The sequence below is a fragment of the Loxodonta africana genome, chromosome 11, assembly GCF_030014295.1.
Source record: "Loxodonta africana isolate mLoxAfr1 chromosome 11, mLoxAfr1.hap2, whole genome shotgun sequence".
NCBI lineage: Eukaryota > Metazoa > Chordata > Mammalia > Proboscidea > Elephantidae > Loxodonta > Loxodonta africana.
Window position 1 is genome coordinate 38,128,235 of NC_087352.1, and position 15,428 is coordinate 38,143,662.

At 41.5% G+C, this 15,428-nt stretch overlaps 1 protein-coding gene across 6 annotated transcripts in view; it reads left to right on the forward strand.

Annotated features, from left to right (window-relative positions):
- The window catches only part of RTTN (rotatin), a 211,898-nt gene extending 200,938 nt beyond the window's left edge, over window positions 1-10,960 (forward strand). For 3 of the 6 annotated variants that reach the window (XM_064294406.1, XM_064294408.1, XM_064294407.1), the window contains 3 exons: window positions 1,927-2,030; window positions 3,394-3,463; window positions 4,939-5,437. In XM_064294406.1, the coding sequence (XP_064150476.1) occupies window positions 1,927-2,030; window positions 3,394-3,463; window positions 4,939-5,024 (260 nt within the window). In that variant the 3' untranslated portion in view covers window positions 5,025-5,437. Of the gene's footprint in view, window positions 1-1,926; window positions 2,031-3,393; window positions 3,464-4,938 lie in introns of all 6 variants that reach the window. The other 3 variants (XM_064294412.1, XM_064294411.1, XM_023543735.2) reach the window with 2 other exon arrangements.
- Window positions 10,961-15,428: the final 4,468 nt, after the last annotated feature.

A 15,428-nucleotide genomic window follows, 5' to 3' on the forward strand; every position in this document is an offset into this window, starting at 1 on the left:
TTTTTATTGTGCTTTAGGTGAAAGTTGATGGTTCAAGTTAGTTTCTCATACAAAGATTTATACACATGTTGTTAAGTGACCCTAGTTGCTATCCCTGTAATGTGACAGCACACTCCTCCTTTCCACGCTGAATTTCTCATCCATTCAGCCAGCTCGTATTCCTTTCTGCCCTCTCATCTCACCTCTGGACAGGAACTGCCCATTTAGATTTGTGTATCTACTTGAACTAAGAAGCACACCCTTCACATGTATCATTGTATTCTTTAAAAAAAATAAAAACCTATTGCCGTCGAGTGGATTCCAATTCATAGTGACCCTGTAGGACAGAGTAGAACTGCCATATAGGGTATCCAAGGAGTGCCTGGAGAATTCAAACTGCCAACCTTTTGATTTAGCAGCCATAGTTCGTAGCCACTACGCCACCATGGTTTCCTTATGTCTTATAGTCCAGTCGAATCTTTGAAGAGTTGGCTTCGGGAATGGTTTTAGCTCTGGGTTAACAGAGAATTTGGAGGCCATGACTTCTGGGGTTCCTGTAGTCTCAGTCAGACCATTAAGTCTGGTCTTTTTACTAGAATTTGACTTCTGCACCCCACTGCTCTCCTACTCCCTAAGGAGTTCTCCATTATGTCCCCTGTCAGGGCGGTCATTGGTTGTAGCTGGGTACCATCTAGTTCTTCTCGACTCAGGATGATGTAGTCTCAGGTTCACGTGGCCCTTTCTGTCTCTTGGGCTCATAATTACCTTGTATCATTGGTATTCTTCATTCTTCTTTGCTCCAGGTGGTTTGGGACCAATTGATGCATCTTAGATGGCTGCTCACTAGCTTTTAAGACCCCAGATGCCACTCACCAAAGTGGGATGCAGAACATTTTCTTAATAAACTTTGTTATGCCAGTTGACCTAGATGTCCCCTGAAACCCTGGTCCCCAGACCTCCGCCTATGCTACTCTGTCCCTCAAAGTATTTGGTTGTGTTTAGGAAATTTATTAGCTTTTGGTTTAGTCCAGTTGTATTGACTTCTCCTGTATTGTGTGCTGTCCTTCCCTTCACCTAAGATAATTCTTGTGTGGTATGTAGTTAGTGAATTCCCCTCTCCTTCCCTCCCCACCCTTGTAACCATCAAAGAATGTTTTCTTCTGTGTTTAAACCTTTTTTTGAATTCTTATAATAGTGGTCTTATACAATATTTGTCCTTTAGAAAGCAACACGTTTTTTAAATCACTTGTTTTAGAGGAAAAATAATTTGATGCAATTTAATCATATATGAAAATAAGTAATAAAATAGGTTCAAATATTGTTCTGAAACTTAAAACACCAGATGACAGCCTGACAACTTGTGTGGGACCCTACACCCCTGGATCTTCTCTTACAACGAGTGGGCTGGTGCAGATAATTTCTGAGTCTTCATTTCATACTCTGGCTAGCTTTGCAAAAGGGGGTGTATCCTGTGTGTTATATTCTCTGACACGAGGAAAAATCTTCTAAAAATGTTCAGTCCTATTTAAAAAGGCTTAATTCGTGGCATTTCTTGTCTTACAGAGCAGCCCATGCTATTGATATGTTTGTATACTATATCAGGAGAGTAGACCTATCTTTCTGCATACCAGAATGTGAGCTGTGATTGAATAACTCATTAATATACTGTACTGTGTGATTGCTGATTTCTGCACTATTGTCTTTAGATGGAATGTGCCAGTGTTGAATTAGGATTAAATAATTCAGCAGCCGCTGTTTCCCTGATGGTTCTGTGCCTGTCAGTTTAAGGTTTTCCTCCCATGTGCCACATGGTATAAAAGCCTGTTTTTTATCCATAGTCTGATCATACCAACTTTATGTGAATTCTGTCTGATGGGAAAAGAGGGGCTATCTGACTAGTCCAAAATAATACAATGACTAAACAATTTTTAATGTGTTTGTCATTAGAAAAAGTCATCACTGTGCTAGCTGCCTGTCTGGAAAGTGAGAATCAAAATGCTCAGAGAATTGGAGCTGCTGCGCTTTGGGCTCTGAGTCACAACTATCAGAAGGTCAGTTTTTAAACTTGCGGGCAAACCAGCTAAGGCTCTTGTGATGTATCCAAGGATGTGGGAGGAATGTCAGGAAAAGAAAAGATATGAAGCCAGAGACCCGCATAGCCTCTGTGCTTTCATGCAATTAGTGGACTGTGAATCAAAGCTTTTTCATTTAATCATTTCAACTTGATGTCTAGTTCAAAATAGTACTTCTCTTTTAAGTGAGTTTTCCCATTAGTTTAAATTGATTTGCCATACAGTTGCAAGGTTAGTCTATAGTATAGATTGTTACTTCTAAAAAAAAGTATAAAGGAAAAATGTATCTTCAAATAAAACCTAATAACAAAATGCTATTCAATTATCTGATGCCCCTTTCTCTACTAAACATTATCCCTGAGTTTGATAATCAGCTAAGTTCTAGTAAGACTGCCTCGCAGGGGCAGCTCAGAGAAACGGCTGGCGGAGTAGGAGACTGCCTGATCTTGCTTTCGCCTTGGCTCTTCAGTTTTATCGCAGACACCTCACCCTTGCACAGCTGAGAGACAAGCAGGCCCCTGAACATGCATGTGATGAAATAGTAGCCAAACGATACAGTCAGGATAGACAACGATTGTGGAATGGTGCTACTCTAAGCTGGCCGTCCCTGGTCTGTGCCCACACTGGCTGCAGCCCTAGCCCAGGAGGACAGAGGCTGCTGCTGTCATTTGCCACTTTGTGTCCTTGGGCCTTAGTACAGCATGCACTACTTTGTGGTCTCAGTAAATATTTGCTGACTGACTGGTAGTGTTCAATATGCTGTTGTGGTGGTGGTGTACTGTCAAGTCAGTTCGGACTCATAGCAACCCCATGTGACAGAGTACAACTGCCCCATAGGGTTTTCGAGGCTGTAATCTTTATGGGAGCAAATCTCTGGGTCTTTTCTCCCAAGGAGCGGAGCGGCTGCTGGGTTCAAACCATTGACCTTTTGGTTAGCAGCCGAGCACTTAACTATTGTCCCTCCAGGGGTTCCTATTGTTTGATATACTTGATCTGAAGTCTAAGGTATGAAGGAATATGAAACACTGAAAATAACTGTGAGGTTGATTGGTTTAAAATAGAAAACTGAGATCGGGGAGAGGGAATAAAAGGGTAGGGAACAAAGTGGAACGGTAGTGAGAGAAATCGAGTCAGATGAGGAAGGAGGTGTGCTAGACTTCAGGTAAGCAGAGAGATGGACACAGTAGGATGCACCAGTAGATTATTCTCTAGCTGCATTGTCATGTTTTCTAATGTCCCTTTTAATACTGTGCCAGCAACGGGCAGAATTAGGATTGTGCTGCCTTGATCTTTCACACGTGCGCATGCATCTAGTTAATAGATTACTCTGTGTTACCTCTAGGCAAAAGCAACTTTGAAAAATCCGTCAATAAAAAGAAGAGTGGATGAAGCATATTCCTTAGCAAAGAAAAGTAAGTTTCGTTATTAAAAAGATTTGATTAAATTTGGAAGCTAAGAGAGTTCTCTGATTACTGAAACATCTGCACAGGCTACAGCGAAATGACAGTTTTTTGCACCGGTGTGTTTCCTGGGGCTTTTTTTGTTGTGGCATTGTAAGATGTGCAGATACTTGGTCCACGCTGCTCATTATAGCAGTTTTTAAATAACAAAATGCTCTCATAAGTGAAGGTTTGAGATACAGTAGTTTCCTAAAACGTGTCTGTGATCTTTCTCCGGTTTTTTTTTCTTGGCTAACCTTCCTTTGCCGGTGGTGACCAGTGTACTAAAGTGTGTTCTTAGGTGATAAGAACTCAGCCCAATTAGAATTGACCTTGAACAGAAAGCTTTGATGTAATATCAGGCAGTTGAATCACAGTCTTCCAAGAATAGATTCCATTACCCTTGTATCCACTCAGCTGTGTGATCAGATTGTGATACAAGATAGGGTTTTTCTTTTTAAAGAAAGGCGACACCAGTTTTCAATGGGCGTTATTCTTTTTTAAATGCTAAGCCAGGAATCTGAACTGTGTCTTTGCTGAACTGCAATAGGTTGTTTGGTCTTTTTTTTTAATAATCTGACTTTTTAAAGAATGGACTTTGTTTCTAAAATTGTGAGCATGAGTTTCTAGGAATAGTGAATAATTGAGTTACATTAGAGTTTATGATTTAGGAGGAATGGTACATAAAAGGAGCCCTGGTGGCACTGTAGTTAAGAGCTGGGCTGCTAACCAAAAGGCCTGCAGTTTGAATCTACCAGTTTCTCTTTGGAAACCCTACAGGGCAATTCTACTCTGTCCTGTAGGGTCGGTATGAGTTGGAATTGACTCAGCAACAACAGGTTTGCTTTTTGGTTTTTGGTACATAAAAAGAGTTGTTGTTAGCTGCCAAGTCGATTCCCAACTCATGATATCCCTATGCACAATGGAATAAAACGCTGCCCGGTCCTACACTATCCCTCTGATCAGTGCGACTCAGACTCTTGGCTCCAGAGGGTTTTTCAGAGGCTGATTTTTTGGAAGTAGATTGCCAGGCCTTTCTTCCTAGTCCATCTTAGTCTGGAAACTCTGCTAAAACCTATTCAACATCATAGCAACACACTGACAGGTGGGCAGTGGCTGCATGTGAGGTGCTCTGTCCAGGAGTTGAATCTGGGTCTCCAGCATAGAAGGCAAGTTTTCATTTAGGACTATAGTTAATGGTGTCCACCATGGATGTATATTGTTTTTGTTTATGCCACTTGAGAAAACCAGTAATTATAAAAACATAAATCCTGTAACCTAATTTTTTTAAATGTAAAATATTCTTAAAATGTTTAGTACATTAAGAAGATAAATGGAACTTTAAATGATATATAAATCTATTCATATATGTTTGTATGTGCATCTACTCCTAAGTAGCACTAAGTTTAATAAACTGGTATTTCCACGCTCTTGTTTTTCTGTCTCAGCTTTCTCAGACTCAGAAGAAAGCTCTCTCAATGCCTATTACTTGCGATGTCTTGAAAACCTTGTGCAGCTGCTCAGCTCCTCCTGAGCACCAGGAGAGGCTCACCCTGACAGTGACAGTTACCTGGCGGAGAGCAGCACTGGAGCAGGTGTGTGCAGCAGCGGCTACCTGAAGACTGGCTAAGTCTCTGCAAGGTGCTGATGTCCTCAGTTCCCCGTGAGAAGTAGGACGGGGACATCTCAAACTCCGTCCATTCAGCAGCTCTCCATAAGTAAGAGCAGCTGACAAAGAGATGATGGAAAAAGAAGCACAGAACATTCCTGGGACATACATATTTTTACCTTTTTCTATGCAATTTGCTTTGTAAAAATCCTATTTAACAGCTATTTAATAAAACAAAATATTTTTGGAACTGAAAATTGACTAATAATTGCTGTTTGCAGATTTTTATTGGTCTCATGAATATAAAATTTAAGAATGGAAAAAGCATTGTGTTCTCGTTTCCTTTTTTTATTTTAATTTTTACATGAAATTTGGCTCTTATCTGTTAGTACAAATCTTTTTTTTCAAGCCTTTATATCTTCCAGAGCATACACGTGGGTGAAGGAATATATGTATGTAAGCATGTACAGTTTTGTGAGTAGCTTCTTTATGCAGTCTTTAATTGTATTAACTTCTTTCAATATGATTTGTAAATTAGATGTATTTTATAATTTTTACCTTTTCACTTCTGGAATGCCATACAGTAAAGAATAGTATGATTTCTGGTCATATAGGCCTAGATTCAAATTCTTGGTTGGCTCAAAACATGGAGAGCAAGTAGAAAAATATTGCAGGAGCAAATCAATATAATTGTTCAAGCTCTGAGAGGATGCCATTACATAACCCTTAACTAACATGTAGTTTTGAATTTGGTGTTTAAATCAAAATCAAGTAATATTACTTTCCTCTGTTTTTCCAAAACTTTTGAAGAGAAAAAAAAAAAGCTGAAATATATTTATATACAGTTATATGTATGCATGTATATATATACATACCAGTGTGCACACATTATTTAGGAAAAAGTTTTCTAATTGAATTATGATTAACAAGAAAAAAAAAAAAACAACATTTTTTTAAGTGCTGTTAACATGCCTGACCCAAACTGTGGTCTTTTCAGTTGCCTCATATGCATACAAAATCTAGACAACAAAAAAGAAGACAAAAGAATTGATGCACTCCAATTATGGTATTGGTTAAGGATATTGAATATACTGTGGACTGCTAGAAGGACAAACAAATCAGTTGTAGAAGAAATACAACCAGAATGCTCCTTAGAAGAAAGGATTGTGAGACTTTGGCTCACTTACTTTGGACACACTATCAGAAAAGGCCAACCCCTAGGAAAGGATATCACGTCTGGTAAAGTACAGGGTCAGCAAAAACAAGAGAAACCCTCAGTGAGGTGGATTGACAACATAACTACAACAGTGGACTCAAACATACCAACAATCATGAAGATGGCAAGGACCAGACATTGTGTTCTCTTGTACATGAGGTTGCCACGAGTTGGAGCCAACGAGACAGCAACCAACATGTTATTTAAGCTAGGTGTATAAAGACAAGATATGTGTTAAATACTGAAATAGAAGCAGGTATGTTTGTAGTGTCTAAAAGTTACTGATAGAAGATCTGAAAAATAAATCTAGGAAGCTCAGAAGTTTCCGAGTAGCCCAACTTCATTTGATGAAATGGACCTGCCAGTATTCTGGAAAATTTGCCAATACCAATTGCAGGAATCTTAGGAATTCTTTCTTTTCTCCTGGTTGCTTACATTTTATGCCATTTTCTTTGTATTGCATTGTTAACTCTCACTGATGAATAAATGAGATGAATTACTTTATGACATTCACTTAAAAGATCTATGTCCCAGGCACTAGTCTCAGACCTTTTATTTATTTCTCCTAAGATATTACTAGTAGTCCTGGTGGTTCAGTGGCTAAGTGCATGGTGGGTTTGAATCCACCAACTTCTCAGAAGGAGAAAGATGTGGCAGTCTGCTTCTGTAAAGATTATGGCCTTGGAAACCCTGTGGGGCAGTTCTACTCTGTCCGATAGCATCCCTGTGAGTTAGAATTGACTCAGTGGCAATGGGTTTGGTTTTTGGTCTTAAGATACTACTGGTATCCCTGTGTTAGAAGTGAATAAACAGAGGCTCAGAATGGTTAAGTAATGTGCTCTTCAACGGTGGCTGGTGAGTAATAAAGTTGAGATTTGAACCCAGGAGAGCTGGTAATAAGCCTAAAGTTTTCTAAACACTATATGGGGTGGCTTTCCCACTCTACCCCATTGAAATGCCCATTTTTGTAGTTTGGATCTTATAACTAGCCACATATTTCTACAAAAATTGCATCTTTGAGAGGAAATGTTCACTTCCTTAATGGTTCATTGACTGGTTTATTGATGTTTGCCTCAGGGTTTTCTTTTCCTCTTCTTTGTAACCAGGAGGAATTGTAATTGGTTATTTTCCCTGGCAGTTCAAGGTAGTACCCTGGGGGATTTGTAGCCAGCACCACCCAAGGACGGTTACCTGCAGAAGCCCAGGAGGACTGCTGGCCTTGGCAAAGGGGGAGGGGAAGGGAGAATGGCTTCAGGGAGACTTGCGTATCACCCAGGGTGTTTCGTCTGTTGGTGGTGGTCAAGAGCATAAACCCCAGGAGCAGGCAGCCCTGCGAATCCTGGAGAGCAATCTCTCTCCAGCTGTGTCTTCCGACGTGCCCAGCCAACCAATGGCGACGAAGTCCCAGCAGTAAGTCCCTGAGGCGAAGACCTCGCCATGTCAGCAGCTGCCGTGGCGCCATCCAGGGTGAGCGCTGAAATGCATATTCCGGGTCCACTAAAGCAAAGCCTGATCTTGTGGCCAAGAGGACTGTTACACTTCCTCCAAGTGGTCTTTATGCTCCCCTCAATTTGAGATCCGCCAGTTATTCTCCCTGATTTTACAGAAAACTGCCTAGAACATGGAAATGACTTAATATCACTAAACTACTTCATGGCGAAATCAGGACTTGGAGTCCCTTGAGTCCTACTGAAGTATTCTTTCTACCATGTATGGTCCAATATATGGGAGGACTCAGAAAACAGGTGTAGCGACTACTCTGTGCTTCCTGGTTGCCAGTGTCTCATCGGGTTAGTGTTTCTGCTATGGGTGTACGCAAAAGCTGTGTCTTGTTGAAAAGGATATGTAGACATGGATCCTCAAGGACCCTGGGTTTAAGACCCTGAGTGAAACCAGACCAATGTGTTCGTGCCCAGCGTGCAAGAAGCCAAACTCTCAGACGCTGCTTCTGAGAGGAAGAAAGGGTTTATTTTGCAGGCTAGCGAGCGGGAACTCAAGAGGTATCTACCTCAGATTGAGTTCCCCCGATTTGCGGGAGCAATGTACAATTCGTACTTACATATATTCATTTAGGGGTGGAGGGAAATGGTAGGTAGGATCAGAGGTTTTACCTATTCATAGTTTCTACTGATTATTTATTACAAGGCGGGGCTAAGACTCCGCACGGAAGTGGCTGACAGACCAAATGCTTTTGAAATGGGCTCCACTATTGTCGATGATGCATTTCCGGTGATTTTAGTTCCTTGGTATGAGTCTTTTGGTTCCTGGACTTAAGTTCTCTTGCGTTATTGAGCATGCGTGGCAACCCAGGGTCGTTTGTCCGTCATTGTGGTCTGCTCTGCGTATGTCAGGCTACTCTGAGCCAGTTAGATCTGCACTCTTCCAGGGCTCTCCAGAGGGTCTGAAAAACAACTTAGAGGAAGTGAGTGATGTGGTGGGGAGGTGACTGGGAGTGGCCTGGTACTTGGTGGAGTACTAATTAATTAGGTGTCTTCAGTGTCTTCAGCCTCCAGAGTACCCTAACATGAGCAGTCTGGGTGAGGGGACAAATGTTGGTTTTGAAAGCAGGAAACGTGGGAGAATAGAGCTAGCCAACCTAATTGGAGCCTTTCCCACTGTTCCTAAAATCACATTCAGAGATGAATTGCTGGATGTACCTTTCTTTGGTGTTCTTTAAAGAATGGAGTGAAAAATAGAGTTCTGCCCATTTAACTGCAGGTCATCAATGTTCCTTTGTCGTGTTAAATACATCATCTGTAGTTATTTCTCATTGTTAGTCTCTGTAGCTGTACCTTGTCTTTCATTTTCTGAAGTGGCTGGTATCCCAAATCACTTCTTGTCTCAAACGTTCCTCAGATTTGGTAGATTGATGGGCGAGAGTCATGATTAGCATCCCTATTTGGCCATAATGAGATGTGCCTACCATTATCTCAGCATGAGAGTAAAATAGAGTGGGGTGGGAGTTTCAGGCTCTGGAGCAATAAACCCAAAAAAACCAAACCCACTGCTGTCAAGTCGATTCTGATGGAAACCCCGGTGACGTAGTGGTTAAGTGCTACGGCTGCTAACTAAAGGGCCGTCAGTTCGAATCCACCAGGCGTTCCTTGGAAACTCTTTGGGGCAGTTCTACTCTGTCCTATAGGGTCTCTATGAGTCTGGAGCAATTAAAAAAAAATAGTGACTCTGAAATCAACTCCGGCCTCACAACACACAGCTGCGGGGGGCCTGGGGAAAACCTCAAGGAGCAGGGCTTTGAACTGGTTTGGTCTGGTTGGAACCCCTGCTGAGAATTGGCATTTCTAACAAGTTCCCAGGAAGTTTTACATTGGATTCAGGTGGGGCTCTTGTTAAAATGTAGATTGTGAATCAGCATATCTGGGGTAGAAATGCAAATACTCAGTAGGGAACTTGTTGAAATGCCAATTCTCAGCAGGCGTTTGAACCAGAAAAAATCAGTTTGAAGCCCTGGTTTCATCAGCTGTCACTGGGGATGAGGACATCTACCCTGTGATAGACTTGTGAGACAGGAAAGCCCAGTTCCGGGTACATAGTTGAGTATTCCTTAAATGCTAGTAATGTTTAGTTATTAGTTATTCCTGTGAAATTTTCAAATCAAATTCATCTCTCTTCATTTATAACATTAAATTTTTTCTGCCCTTGCAAACTCTCCCTCCCTTTGGGAACAGAGTTGTGCTTTGGAAGAGTTGTGTTGTCAAAACTAACGTCCCAACGTTCCAAAAAGTTTCTGGTCAATACATGTTGGCTGTCCTCCTGAGATGACTGATTGCAGAGACATTCAGGAAGTAGTTACTGAGAACCTACTTCTTGCAAAGCATGACATAGAGGTGTTAAGTGCACCTGGGTGATTTGGCTCGTTTTATTCTTCTGCTTGTCAGCTTGTCATGGTTGAGTGTCAGTTGGTGAAATATTGGTCTTTCTCCATTTGACTTGTGAAAATGGAAAATTCAAGACATTGTAACCTTCTTAGTAGCCAAAAGAAAATCTTAGCTTCAAGAATCCAAGAACTTGGGAGTAGCTGTTTTCTTTTTTTTTTTTGCCTGCTATTGACTTACCGTGATCCAAAGAGTAAGGGAAATGGATGATAAGATGCTATCGATTATGTGAATTAGGAAACTTCATTTTGGGAAATTTAGGATTTATTTTTTCTAAGTTAAAAGTTACTCCTTATGAACTCAAGTTATAAGTCATTTGGGACGAGATGACAGTGTGGTAGGTCTTGAGGCTCAGGAGGTACCAGAATGATGCCGAGATTCCGGGAATCCTAATCTTTCGCTCAGTGTGGTCCTATTACAAATGTCCCCAACACTGTTCATCTCTGCACTTCCTTTACTCCTTCTGCCTTTTAGCCATCTGCTTCAGAAGAAAAAAAAAACTGCTATTTTAAAGCAATGTTTCACAAAGGACCCATACAGTAACACTTCATACATTTCTCTTTAACTAACTTTGTACAAAAGCCAAGAGTATGTGTTTTAATGTAGACTCAGAGGACAGAATTCTTTCATGCATTTCTCCTTTTTCTGTCTTTCCTTTGGTTTTGCCTCTGCCCATAGTTGTGCCTTTGGAGTGTCTGCATCCCGTCTAGGTTCATCTGGGCCAGCGAGACTGCATTCTTAGAGCAGGTTGGTCGCAGTTCTGTATAAATTCTGAACACGTGATTTCTTCAGCTACTTTATTAGAACATTCACCATGAGATTATAAAATCTCTTTGGTTTACCAAAGATTATAAAATGGAAAACTACTATTTTTAATTATTTTCTGATGATATTCATTAAGGTTTAGTTGCAAAGAATCAGTTTCTGTATATAATACCTGGTTTATCAGTTAATGTGCTTGGTTGCTACCTGAAAGTTGGCGGTTCAGGTCTGCCCAGAGGAATCTCAGAAGAAAGGCCTGGTGATGATCTACTTCCCAAAAATCAGCCATCGAAAACTGTGGAATGCAATTCTATTCTGACACACACAAGGTCACTGTGAGTTGGAATTGATGGCAACTTTTCTTTTTTCTTCATATCAGGAAAAGCCACAAGTGCATACAATAGAAAGTCCAACGTAATAATGGCTTAAATGACACAAAACCAAAAACCTATTGCTCTCAAGTCAATTCCAACTCAGAGCGACCCTATAGGACAGAGCAGAACTGCCCCATGGGGTTTCCAAGGAGCAGATGGTGGATATGAATGGCCAGCCTTTTGGTTAGCAGCCAAGCTCTTGACCACTGCACCACCAGGGCTCCAGTAAATGAGATAGGAGTTTCTTTTTTTTTTGCCCACAGGTGTGAAGTCCATGACCAAAGGCCTTGTGATATCATTGGGATCTCACATGCCTAGCTTTCTGCTTTTATCTTTGTTTCATGACTTCCTTCAGTCACCTAATGGACACCAGGAAGGAGAGAGGACAAAAAGGACTTTCCAGCTATTTGTTGACCCTTGAAAGAGCCTTCCTAAAAGTCTGGTCCGACTGGGTGCTGGTGGTGCAGGGGCAGGGGTGCTGGTGGTGTAGCGGTAGGGGTTCTGGTGGTGCAGGGAGCCGGGTGCTAGTGGTACAGGGGGCCAGATGCTTGCCACGAGGCCCCAGATTCTGCCACCCACCACAGTTCTACTGAACTTCAGAGAAAAATATGTGACATAATTAAGGGTAAAGCATTCTCCCCCCAAATGGAAAATAAAAGGATGCTTATGCAATTTGTTCTGTCCGCGTTTAGATTTTGACTGTGATTAGTTCTAGTTGCATCTGGAGCTAAAAATATTATTTTCAGAGACCAAGCAAGATGACCTGCCATGTGAAGCAGATACCCTGTGTGGAGTGCCTCCCTGTGTATATGCCGGTATCAACTTTCAGGGTCTACCTGCTAATGATGGAGAAATTAGGCTGGAAAGACAGTCTCCCAGCACCCTCAAAGGCAGAACTCAAAACTAGTTGATTAATTTAAAAATTGTACATACTTCTAGCATTTTATTTCAAATATTGAAGTGTGTATTCATTCCCAATCTTTTGATTAAGGGCTGAGGCCTTCTTTTGAATGTAGCTCCTTTACCACCAGGCGCTCCTTGGAAACCCTCTGGGGCAGTTCTACTCTGTCTTTTCGGGTTGCTCTGAGTTGGAATCGACTCCATGGCCATGAATTTGGTTTTGATTGATCGGTGCTGATGCTGTTTTTGCATAAGCTCCCCAACCCCGTGCATCTAGACAATGTCAAGTCTCAATTTCTGGAAGTGGAGCAAAAACTAAGGCACTTATTAAGCAAAATCCAAACTCTAACGTCTTCCATATTATTTTTACCATTTTCTCTATGAAGTCTTCCAGATTTGGACTTTTTTTTGCTTTTCTTTTGCAATTAACTCATCAAATTCAATGGCAATTTTTAAGTGACTCTTTGTTGTCATTTCTTTCCAAATTATTCAACTTAGTTTTTATTAAAAAAATTCTTTTTTTTTTTTTTTCCTTCTCATTCTGTCATTAATATTATAACAAGTCTAAGTGGTATAAAGTTTTGTAACAGGCATAAACCTCACATAGTGGAAACCAGAGTGGGGTTTGTGCTAGAGGGGGGTCCACTAGCCCACGTGTTCACAAGCTCAGGCATCCGGCCTTATGTTTTACTGAGAATGGAGAGAACTGTTGAATCTTATGTGGTGGTCAATTAAGAGAGGGTGTATTCAGCTACAGTGAAACCTGTGAGAGCCTGCCTTATTTTCCAGGTCTCTCTAGCTTTCGCCTTTGACAGGGTACAATCTTACCACTTTTCTATCACTCTCTGTTAGTGGAAAATATTTGAGTTTTCCTTCTCTGACAGGTTTCCACCTTACACAGATTCTAGCTGTCACAGGTTTTACTATTTAAGAAACCCTGGTGACACAATGGCCAACTGCTCGGCTGCTAACCGAAAGGTTGGAGATTTGAATCCACCCAATGGCTTCTGGGAGAAAGACCTGGTGATCTACCTATGGGGCAGTTCTACTTTGTCACTATGAGTCAGAATCGGCTTGATGGCATCTAACAACAACATACATTCTGCTATGGTTAATGCACTCGTCTGCTAACTGAAAGGTTGGAGGTTTGAGTCCACCCAGAGGTGCCTTGGAAGAAATGCCTGGTGATCTACTTCTAAAAGATTAGGTATTGAAAACCCTATAGAGGATAGTTTTCTATTCTGTCATGCATGGGGTTACCACGCATAGGAGTTGACTTGACAGGAGCTGGTTGGAAAGATAAGACTCTAGGGCGGGAACCAGAGGTTTCAGCAAAGGCCATACTTAAGAGTGCTACTGTTATAATTTAACTGTGTTGCTTCTTCCTTTTTTCCAGAACTTATGAGTTCACAGTGCCCACCCTCCAGGCTTCTCCCCCAGCCTTCCTGCCTCCACCCGCCTTTCCCTGGAACTCAGGCAAACAGTAGTCATGGTGCTGAAGGCAATACTTACTCTCAAGGCCCAGGAACACAGCAAAAGGTTTCAACTTGGTATTGACTTTATCTCCTCTCTCTTATGTGACTCTTGTCCTTCAAAACAAATGGCTGGGTTCAAAGGCAGAAATAAATGACATTTCAGGGAGAAACAAGCTCACATGAAATGGCTGGATAAGTTAAAAGAGATCCCAGGGAGTTATTTCCGGAGGTCCTCCCAGAAATTGAGATGGCCATGGTATATCATAAAATGAGGCAGTGTGGTTCAGGAGTAGAATTCTCACTTTCCATGTAGAAGACCTGGGTTTGACTCCTGGCTAATGCACCTCGTATACAGCTGCCACAGTGTATCAGTGGGGGCTTTCGTGTTGCTATGATGCGAGCAGGTTTCAGCAGAGCTTCCAGACGAAGATGGACTAGGAAGAAAGGCTTGCCGATCTACTCTTAAAAAATCAGCCATTGAAAACCCTGTGGAGTACAGTTCTATTCTGACACCCATGGGGTTGTCAGGCATCTGAGTCGATTCTACAGCAACTGGCTTGGTTTTTTATGGTATACTATGGGTTTTAAGATTTCCTAACTTTGGACTTCCTCATGGCGTGTTTCATCCTTGCCCAGCTCCCTGCTGTTAGAAACAAACATTGCCGGAGGACTCCAGTACTTGCTCAGAGACGATTCCCAATGCTCCCTTACCCTGTGCCCTCCTCACATTCTCCAGGTTCCTGCATGTGCCCTTTCCCCTCCTACAACCTTGATCTCATTCTTGAACTTTCCTCTACCACTCTGCCTCCACCCACCTTCATGTTTCCATTTCTGCTTATTTAAAAAGCCTCGATCAAAAGTGGCCTCTCCCATGATCTGCCTCAGATTCCCCAGCTGGGGGGAAGTCTTTACTTTCTGAGTTCCCACACCCACTGTAGACCTTTTTTCTTTTTTTTTGCCCCCTGTATCACTCAGCCCTTTTCCCCTTGTTCTATATGTATTTGCATACAGTCATTGCACCCACCAACTCCTTAAGGCCAGCACCTTTGATGGAGCTTGTACCTCCCTGCCTCAAGTGGTGCCTTGCACACAGCAGGTGCTCAATTTGACTATTCAAATGAATGAATAAATGAATTTATAAAAAAAAATTATTAGTAAAAGCTAAGAACTTCATAGCTAGACAGAAAATTCTATGGACTTTGTCAAAATTTGCAGAACTATAAATGTTTCTTTTGTGAGAATGGATATTAAGTTCTAAAAATAAAGAAAAAGTAGTAATTGCTACCTAAGAACATTTGAAAATTTTTATAATATTCTTTAGTTCATTGAGAGAGATTTTACCTATGATTCTAGAATGTAATCAGCACCAGCGTGAAAACAGAGCTGCTCATCTAAACCCTCAAGACCCATTGCTTGCCAGGGATCTTACTGGGATATTCTTCTTGGGAGGCGGAGTGTAGGTATTGGCTTTTTGAGCACAGAACAGTAAACCCTGGAGTTTGTTTATGCTGCAGCTCCAGCGGTGTGGGAAAAAACAAAGGACACCTGTTTGCATCTCACCCATACTGTGTGAAGAGCACAAACCCATACATCACCTGTTGTCTTCCTTCTCTTTCTGGTTCTTGGTTCTCACTTTGGCAGAAAAAGGCACTGTAAGAATCTGACTTCCACTGTAGGAAATGTGGCACTGCTTTGCCCAGGAAGAGAGG